Source organism: Antedon bifida, chromosome 4, assembly GCF_963402885.1.
Source record: "Antedon bifida chromosome 4, ecAntBifi1.1, whole genome shotgun sequence".
Classification (NCBI taxonomy): domain Eukaryota; kingdom Metazoa; phylum Echinodermata; class Crinoidea; order Comatulida; family Antedonidae; genus Antedon; species Antedon bifida.
In genome coordinates, this window is record NC_136229.1 from 22,494,720 (window position 1) to 22,505,819 (window position 11,100).

General features: G+C 31.8%; 1 protein-coding gene across 1 annotated transcript in view; it reads right to left on the bottom strand.

Moving 5' to 3' along the window:
* Window positions 1–10,839, bottom strand: part of LOC144840776 (voltage-dependent T-type calcium channel subunit alpha-1G-like) — a 51,221-nt gene extending 40,382 nt beyond the window's left edge. Inside the window, exons 1-3 of the mRNA XM_078696794.1 lie at window positions 10,547–10,839; window positions 4,006–4,103; window positions 3,657–3,828 (exon numbers count right to left, since the gene is read on the bottom strand). Coding sequence (XP_078552920.1) covers window positions 3,657–3,828; window positions 4,006–4,103; window positions 10,547–10,773 — 497 coding nt within the window. The 5' untranslated portion in view covers window positions 10,774–10,839. The remainder of the gene's footprint in view (window positions 1–3,656; window positions 3,829–4,005; window positions 4,104–10,546) is intronic.
* Between the last annotated feature and the right edge of the window lie 261 nt (window positions 10,840–11,100).

Sequence of the window (11,100 nt, forward strand, 5' to 3'; positions counted from 1 at the left end):
CACTATGGCCTAAAGTTTGGGATATTAAAAAACATATTATTAGATATAATAAACTCCCACATGTCATGTAAATTATTTATAACTTAGGGAAGAAAAGTAGTAGGTTGATCTACAATTTTGCATAACACGTAGGTGGACGGGCCCTTACACTCGGAGAACCCACAATGTCAACTGAGCATCATACTTGAATTTTTGCTTATGCCCTCAACTAAAACTAATTATCCCACATGACTGAGGTAGTTGACATGCGAATCAAACTTGTTTTATTGATTTATCAATAACGATGGATGTGTTGATTGGCTTATTAATTGTTCGCACGCAAGGCAAAACACAATCTTGCTTTATTTATCAGCAAATCAACGTAATTGAAATGAAGTCACACAAGTGAAATGTTTCACATAAATTATTCATTTTTTATTTATGGATTACCGCCTTTTTTTCCGGTACTACATCGAAAATCTCAGTAGTAATCTCATCAATAAATTAACAAGTTCTAATTAACGTGAAACATCCGCAGCTTACAAATTGCTCTTTAGAAAGTCATTAAAATGTTGCCACCCTTACGATTTCAATCAAAAATAAATGGTACTATCTTGAAAATTTATGCTTTAAATGTTTATATTTTAAATTTTGACAGGTTTATTTAATGAGTATGTGACCCAGTGTGTCCGTACATTTGTTTTACATAACTTCCCATATTAATTAAGCAAACATGAACATCAGCCTTCCCTTTTTGAAAAAAACAATTTTATCTTGTTTGCTAAATATTAAACACATATCTTCCTTCATCTAAATCCACATAGCTTACATAATTTACAGCATACAGCATACTATGAAATATGCATTAAATAGAACGATACTACATTAATGTACTGTCTTTTACAACATAACATTTATCATTCATTCATTATGAAATTGTTAAACTACTTCATTTCCAGAAATGAAATGTCTCATGATACCTGTTATCTTGTCAATTTTCATAAACTATAATTAATTATAATTACCGTACTGACGCGGGTATAAGCCCATACTCGTGTTTAAGCCCACCCCCCGACTTTTGACTAATTTTCATGAAAAATGAGTCACTCAGGTATAAGCCCACCCATTATTTCAAAGATCTACAGTGTGTGTAATACATTATTTTGCATTTGGCGACGTCCATACACCTTTGATCATAACTAAGCTAGGCTAATAATATACGCCAGGGTAATATACGCTAGGCCATATGAGGTCTAGCGGTCCTGTTTTGTTTACACTTCATCCCGGTCGAAGATCGCTTCACACACGACGCTCGATTCACAAGTCTCCAAAACGGAAAACCCCTATTTGGTATCGGCTGCCATAAACAAGCTTATTAAATTTCTTTGGTACATTTCTATTTAACGAACATTGTATACTTGCTTTTCTGCTCGATAAATTCTTGTTCAATTGATGTTTAAAATAAGATATTCTACGATAAATTACACGAACTATAAGCTTAATTTTCCGTCACTCTACACCTCGTGTATTAGGCAACGTCGTGAGGAGGAATGTCCATGTGCTGTTTTTGACTATCTCGGGTATAAGCCCACCCCGCAAACTTGACGTGATTTCATGTTATACCCGCGTCAGTACGGTAGTCACTGGTTGGAGGTACACACCTAATTGGTGACAGTGGCTTAGACTGCCTTTGTGCATTACTGGCAGCTAGTGACTATGATTTTATGTTTTCTTCTTGTGTCGTGTTTGTTTAATTTGTTGATTTGTATTATATTTTGTAAAATGTATCTTTTGCCTGAATAAATTATAATAATAATAATAAACTAGACATGAAACTCGTCACTTTGACGAGTTAGTTATCCGCACCACGACAAACGCCACGTGCACGTCATACGTTGAAATATTGCACACAGATAAAGATTATGGCATTATGACAAGAACTGAAGAATATGACATGCTGTTAGTGCTGAATTTTGTGTCATATAGTATATACATGCAAACAGTATAAGCTGTATACATATTACATACAGTGTAGAATAGGTGAAATTACGGGACCCGCCATTTATTCCAATTTTTAACATGGCGACGGTATCAAAATGAAACACTTAGATAGCAATTTCAGAAGGAAATTATCTCAGGAACAACATATTAACGTGTAGAAGAAATTTGAATACGTAAAATATAGATGCGCACCCTTTTAAATGTGATGAACTATTACGCAAAATATGAAAATACGACTTTTTTTATTCAACTGGCCATATGATGACGTCACAACGTCCGATTGGCAAAATGTTTACATGAATTCGTATCTACAATCCAATAGCTTCCAGAAAACGTTTTAATCGTGATTATCACATTTTATTCTTACGAGCTATTACAGATTAAAATTTACTGTAAAGATGAAATTAATGACCCACGTAATTAAAATTTTTAGGCATGATGACGTCATAAAAATTAAAATATTTTTATCTCATGCTAAAGAAAGTTGATTGACCTACACAATATATAAATGTAGGAGAAAAAGGAATACAGATAAGCGCGATGCGCTCCATTGAATGTGATGAGCAATAACGAAAGAGACAAAAATCCTATATTTTACATTCGTGTGGCCATACGATGACGTCACAATGTTTTTTTAGCCTTATTGATGCATGATCCGATATCTACAACTCATCAACTTCTAGATTTTGTAATAAAAATAAACGGTTAACGGTTTACTTTAGAAACTATGACTGTTTAAAAAAAGACATAATTTTGACGATTTTTTAAGCTTTTTCATAAAAAACGCGCACGAATTGTCTAATTCAACGTGTTCGTATGGCGTTATTTAAACTGGAAAAGGTCTAAATTGTTTTCAAAATCACTGGGAAAGGCTTGAAAAATATAATTCAAGAGAAAAAAATATGTTTTTAACGCTATGTGCGCACCGCGCGCATAAAAAATTGCGCGCCCGTGGGAATTTTTGACATGCTCAAAATGACAAGAAACGCGTAAAAAGTTGATTAGAAATTAATTTTGCGCATTTTGAAATTTTAAATGCGCGTGCGCGCGTAACTTCTTGTCAAACATGCCATTTTTAATCCGTAGAAAGTTTGCCCCTGATATGACTTAAATTTTGTCAAAGTGTCAATACTAAATGACTTTTGGTTTTTAATCTATGATCAATCATTGAAATTCATAAAATTGCGCATAAGTCACGTTGCGCAACTATGACGTCATTCAAAAATAGGAGGTGCACAACTTCACGTAAATGCCCATATGTTGTCAAAGTTATGAAATGTTATGTTTACACATTTTAGAGGAACACGACTCACAAAAAGGAAGGAAGGAAAGAAGAATAATACAGAAAAAAAATATTGATCTCATACAATTACAAGGAGTTATCCGCTTGGTATACCAAGCGGATAACTAATTATGTGCATTAAATAACTAGTTACTGTGATCATTAAAAATAAATAAATTCTATTTTCATTGACTGTATTTAACAAAGGATAAGCCTTGAATATAATCCTAACTCTTAGTTTATTGTCAAATATAATCCCACTCCTTAGTTTTGCTCAAATGTAATCTCATTTCTTAATAGTTTATTTTCAAATACAACACAACTTCCTAAAGGCTTAATTGTATCCCACGCTCTAATTATCGCTCAAATAAAGTCATTAAAACGTTGTACTTACTCAAATGTTGTTAAGTTCGTCGGAAGATCTAAGAAACACCTATTTCGAAGCAATCCATTCCATAGTTGAACGCCAATGATACCAAAGATGAAGAAAACAAAGAAACACAAAAGAAGAACATTCCCCAACATTGGTAATGTGTCAAGCAACAACATTACAAGAATACGTAAACCTATATGAAGAAGTATAAGAAAAGGAATGGATTAACATTTGTTGAAATATACCACACACTGAGCAGTCTCCAAGCTAGCATAAATATTACAATAAAAAAATACATATAAACTACAAAGAATTGTAGACAAGGCATTGTAGACCCAAAACCCAAGTAGAAAAACAAATCAAAACTTACTTGGAACCCTATTAATTGCACGTAGAGGACGAAGCACTCGAATTGTACGTATCGCCGATAAATTCACACCATCTAAATCTAATGAATATTCAAGCGTCCTAAAAGAGAATAAGACATTTATAAATTGATTAACTTTTAAACAAAATAATATTATTTTATACAAAAGTTGATTAAATAATTTGGATGACTCAATAGTTTATAACTAGAATATTAGCATATCAGATACATACACAAAACTCAATTCAAGATTTATAATATTCTATTGAAGTCACTGCAGTAACTTTATGGTGTTTTTTTTTGACAATTAGAAGTTATTGAGGCATTGGCTCTAATAAACAGTATGTATGATCACACAAAAAAAACTTCCTAAATAATTGCATAGGTTAAACAGTAAAAACAAGTAGTTACTGCAGTAACTGCAGTAGAGAGATATTGACATGGTCCCTAAATATTAATAAACTAAATTGACATTTCAGCAATGAAGTCACTTTTCTTGGGAACAGCAACTGCAGAAGTAAGAATATAGTACACAAAATGGTACCTGGTGGTAACACAATTACATGGATACTTTATATAAAATACAAATAATTATATAAATAAGTATATTTATGAAAATGATGGATAAACATTCATGTCTTAATCTTTAACCTGCTGTTGGTGACTTTAACATGACTTTAAAAAAATATTAATAATTACATAATAAATTTTCTTAATTATATAATTATTCTTTCGTTTAAAAACACCCTTCCAAATTTCCAAAAAAGAATGGACTTCATTCTTGAAATAGGATTTTTTTTAAAATAGTTATAAAAGTGCAAGTACAAACTATACACACATATGTTGCATGCTTTGTTAGTTATTAACTTCAAAATAAAAATCATAAAAATTAAGCAATAAAGTAAAAAATTTAAAAAAAAATGTTTTTCTGCAATAAACTTCAGAACTTAAAGTAAAGTATATAACTGAAATTCAATGCGAGTTTTAAATGTTAATATATTCTGAGTATGTTAGAATGACATTGAACACAATTAATGCAAAATCGTTAAAGAAAATTATCAAAGTTATGTCATTAATAAGATTATTAAGTAAGAAGAATCTATAGTGTACATGTGATATGGTGTAGAATACTTGATTAAATTCTAACTAAAAATGCAAACGATGAATGCAAATACAGAAGGCCTACAGAATGTCCATCATGAATAAATAAAGAAACATGTATCTTATAACACAGTTACTGCATTATAACACAGTTACCGCAGTAATTTTCCTGTAAATGTTATATAACATGATATGGCTATGAGTTGCATCTTGAACACACACATAATACTCAAATAGAATTACACTGAAGTTTTAGCATTATATATCGATAATTTTGATTTTTACTGTAAACTCTTAAAATGATTGCCAATATTTTAACAAGTGGTATATTTAGTGGTATAAATATAGCACAACTCTTATTTAGAGGATAGCAACAAAGTGTCCTCTTAATAGGAGTGTCCCCTTAATAGGAGTGACCCCTTAATAGGGTGACTCCATAATAGGAGTGACTGCGTAATAGGAGTGTCCCCATAATAGGAGTGTCCCTGTAATAGGAGTGTCCCCTTAAAAGGAGAGTCCACTTAATAGGAGAGTCCACCTAATAGGAGTGTCCCCTTAAAAGGAAAGTTCCCTTAAAAGGAGAGTCCACTTAATGGGAAAGTCCCCTTAATAGGAGAGTCCCCTTAATAGGAGTGTCCCCTTAATAGGAGTGTCACCTTAATAGGAGTGTCCCCTTAATAGGAGTGTCCCCTTAATAGGAGTATCCCCTTAAAAGGAAAGTCCACTTAATGGGAGATGTAAAGTACAGGAGAGTCCACCTAATGGGAGTGTCCCCTTAATAGGAGTGTCCCCTTAATAGGAGCTATAGTGTTAACATTTCTCCTCACTCATTTCACCCCTAATGTGTACCCTTAATATTATTCTACTGTTAAGTGTTCTTCCAGCATCACTGTTGATGTATCTATTTTCTAATGAACTTGATGGATTCTCATTGATTCTAGCCTAATTATGTCTAAATGTGCTGTGGTAAACATGCATTGTCAGTAGAGTGTTTCTGATAATGGCTGATGAGGGGTCAAAGGTGATCAATATATAATGATACATTCTTTCTAACAAGCATCTATTTTGGAAATATACTGCAAAAATCCTTACTGCATTATATACTCGGTTAACCTTTGACCCAGAGAAAGAAAGAGAAAAAAAAAATTTGCAAAAGATGATAGATTGATTTATTAAGATTTTTTTTTAACTGTATGAAATAGAATAGAAAGTCATGTTAAGGTCACCAATGAATATATTTTTATAGAGAACTGTGATGAATTATCCGTCAGCCACAAAAATGTGAATGTGATTTACATAATGAAATCGATAAAAATTCACATTGTGATGTAATAACTGTAATGACATCAATAGTATTGAAGTGAACATGACGGCAACAGTACTGATGATGGCACCGGACAATGAAAGGAACAATGATACTGCTGACAACGGCATTAATAATGGCAATGACATTGATTGATGATGAAAAATGAAATTATGATTTTCATGATGATGGCAGATAGCAATGACAATGACGCATTGTCGTATTACTGCTATGAGCGCTCACTGACTGAGCCCCAGATCTTATGTGGGCCCCTGAGGAAAACACAGGCATTAAAATATGTCGAAAAAGGCTAAAACCACCCGAGGCCTCCAGCGTTGGAGGGCCACTTGGGGTTCCTAAGCCAGGGGCATCAGGTCTCTGCGTTACACCACTGCAATGACAGGAATGTGGAGGAAACAGATGATGATGACAACATTGAGAAGGAAACTGATAATGATGATGACGATGATCATGACAACATTGTAGAGAAAACTGATGATGATGACGGCAACATTGTGGAGGAAACTGATGACGATCATGATGATGATGATGACGGCAACATTGAGGAGGAAACTGATGATGATGAAAATGATGATGATGATATGATGATGATGATGACGGCAACATTGAGGAGGAAACTGATGATGATATGATGACGATGACGGCAACATTGAGGAGGAAACTGATGATGATAAAAGGTCAACATAGATCATGATAATATTAATGATTATTTTGTTGGAATGGATAGCGATTCTTTGCCATTAATATTAATTATAAGTCAAATTTTGGTGTTAAGCATTTTATACCTAGTTAGGAAAAAATAAATCCTATTATAAGCAATCAACAAAAAGGAAATTGAAGAAAGAATAAATGATATATAAATACAGGAATAACAATCCAGATAATAAAAAATATTAAATCGAGTTATACAAAATCTTCTATGTGTTATTTTTATTAAAAGAACAAGATTCGTGAAGTCATATGATTATTATAATACGGTATTTTATTCTTCACTTATTATCAAGGAGTCTAAGCATTATCACTATGGCAACAGTTAGTTTGATGAGATGAGAACCATTTTGGAGAAGCTTGTTGAATAATTACTAAAGGCATCAACTTTAAAATGAGATTGCCTGCCTGAAGGTGCACAGGCAATCATAAGTGCATGAAATGCAATCTAAAAATACGAACATTCAGTATTCCGAAATGACATTTATATATTTGATAACATCAAGAACCATCGTTATCGACGTTCATAGAAATCATAAATATTTCTCATATAAACACATTGTTGGCGCTGTTCGTGATCACGATCCCCATGTAATTTACATAAATAAATTGAGAAAGATTTTGCAATACATGGTTATTCTTTGAGAAATGAAGAACAATAATTTTGTTGAATTAATCCGAATGTAAGATAAAAAAAGACTTTTTTTAAAGAGCATTACTTGTTATAATACATAATTTGTTATATAAACGTGTGACGGGTTTCCAGATATTAATGTTTGTTTTAATGTTATAGTGTACCATAAATTGTTAGTTCTGTAGTTCTTCCAAGTCGATAGGATTTCATTGAATCTTTCTACCAAACATACGATAATAAATTTAATATAAATCTAAATTAGCCAAAATATTATTATTATTTGTGATTATCGTACCTGTATGCAACAACAAAAATCCATTGTTAATTTTAAATCAACCAATATTGAATTTTATAGTATGACCTTTTTAATAAGTGCTGACAATCTATATTTTTACAAGCAATTTGCTGTTTTATGATGAGATACAAATGCACTTTGAGACTGCTGCCATACTTTCTCATGCTTGTTTCAGTGTGAACAAAGAGACCGATTCCAGGTGTTTTATTTGTTAAATAATCTTTAATTAGTCAAAGAATTTGGTGGTAGCAAGTGAAAATTAGCTGCCTGAACTCATTGGAATCAAAGATCCCTCTTGAGGTATCAGTCTCAGATGTTTTTGAAGGCTCCGAATATTTTATCATCATTCTTCAGGTGATGAAATATGTAAAGTATCACCTGCAGGAACTATCACTTTATTTTGATATCATTGCACCGGGTGTGTGAAAGACTACCGACATTAACAGGTTTGTATTAAATGTGGTAATTACATATTCTTATCATTATATCAGAACAGGGGGGGGGGGGGAAGTCACAGATATTACACTATAGTCATAACGCATATAAACAATTAAGATTTATAAAGACTATACTGTAGATGATCTCAGACAAATGTTTATATATACAAGAAATTCTTAATGGTAATTATTCGCGTGGATTACTATAATTATTCAAATATATACAGCACCTTAGCAAATAAAAACAGTGATTAGAGGTATAATATGGATTTTATGTATTGGACATCCCCTAGGCATAGTCTTCTCAATAAACTAGTTGTTTTAAAAGCAAACCTTTTAGATTTAAGCAAATGTGAGAAAACAAGAGCGACTTTAAATTGCTGAAAGAGCAAGCATTAAGTTTAATATGTAATTTCACAGTTGGTCTGATTTTCTGTATTTCTTTCTTCCTTATTATAGTCATCGTATTAGTCTACTGATGAAATAACAATTTAAAAATGCAACAAATTTGGTATCAAAGGCTTAATCGTATACTGTGATATAAATTAGATTTATAATAAATGATGTAATCTTTTAACTTTTTAATTAAACGATACAAAGTTCATATTTAAGAGTTAGTATTATAGTCTCTTGAAGATATCTTGTTAGCAGTACCTGGCCGACTTCTTATTTTTGCTGCTGAACTGCTGAATTTGAATTTGTTGAAAATAAATTAACATAGTCACTGGCGTAATGGCTATGAATACTTACTGGCTAAACTTAGGGGATGGGCCCCAGAGCATGAGAAGTCCAATACAATAACGCCCCAGCATTGGAGGGCCCCCTTAGGAGTGCTAAACCAGGGGCCTAATTTTCCCTATGTGTTACGCCAGTTACTAATCATAGTGCTCATAACATTTGAATACCCTCTAGTTACACATAAAATTCAAAAAACTATATTTTTAATTGTAAAGAATATTTTTATTTTACAGAATATGTCTTTTGTAGAGGAGTATTATATTTACTATGATGATAATGTTTTAATACAGTATAATAATAAAATTGGCCTTCTCTTAAGACCTTCCCATATTGTTATGCTGCAAGAGCCATATTGTTGAATAATATAAAAAATCTGTTCAATTTAAAAACAAATCCAGTCCAAATATGACATAATTATTATTATTTTCTAATGTGTTTACTACTGTTAGCATAGACTTTAGTTCCAGTATGTAGTCTTCCAAGATTCTTGATTGGTTTCAAAGTGAAAAATAAATTTACATTTGAAAATTGGAATAGGTGTTTCTAGTAAATAAGTACTAATTAGGCTTTGTTCATTAACATGAGATAGGACTAATGAGTAAGGACTTGTCGGTGATGACTTAATTACCGTTTTTCTTTGTTCATTTTTCATGAAAGCCATATGATGAAGTAAATTGATTACATGATATCAGTACAACAACAAAGTGTTACGCATATTGCAGACAATACACCAAATGTAACAATAAAATAGCATCGATGAAAGAAATCTTGCCATCTCTTTAGCTCTTTTACATTTTGATTTTAATTTTAATCATATCCAACAAATATTACCCCACTGCATATACATTTAAAAAGCTGCCTGCACTAATTAAACAAGTAATAACTGAATTTTGAAATAAAAACACAAATTTAAGTGGGAAAATAAAAAAAAATAAATAAATGTTGAGCACTGTATATAAACATACAATATTATGTGTATCTGTTTTTTTAATTTGCATTTTATTATTGTTAAAAATATATTTGCCAGTCAGTTACTGACACTAGAAGGTTGTTTTGAATAGTCAGTTACTGATACCAAAACAGAGACCAGTATACAAATAATATTAAACAACAGAAAATGTTAAAAAAAACCTGAACATTCTTTAGCACTGTTCATTGTCAAAATTAGGGCCTAAATATCACTTTTCCATTCTAATAGTAGAATTATTAAATGGCATGTGATACGCAATCAACCAATCACATGGCAAAGATACACCCAGGTTAGTTTATAACAGACTAGAATATTTTAAGTAATTAAAATGACTTACCCTGCTAATACTATGAAGAAGTCAAGTTTGTTCCAAGATTCCGTCAAATATCCATTTTTCCCTTTAATTCCCATCGCAGTCATTTTGATCAGCATTTCAACAGCAAAAAATCCAAATATAAAATGATCGAATCCTGCTAGCACCAGGCACCTAGTTGAGTCGCATGTTGTGTCCTCGCACGGACGATACATCCCCAGTGTCACACAGTTCAAGATAATTATTAGCATACTGACCCGCTCAAACCATGTAAATATATTGTTAAGAAAAACATTTTTTAAAGAATACTGAATGCATCTACAGAACCATTGTATAAGATAAAACAATTATAATTTATCAAGATAATATAAAAAATTTAATGGAAAAATTGTGATATATTTATACTGTTTTATATTGCATTATATCTTAGCCGAATGTTTCTATGGATGGAAAAATTCTATCATGTTATAATCTAAAGACATAACGTGACTGAAAGCATGGAAGAGTGGGTGTTTAGACTATGAAATATGTTTTAGTAATTGAACACGAATACATTATACTATTGAATATACTAATAT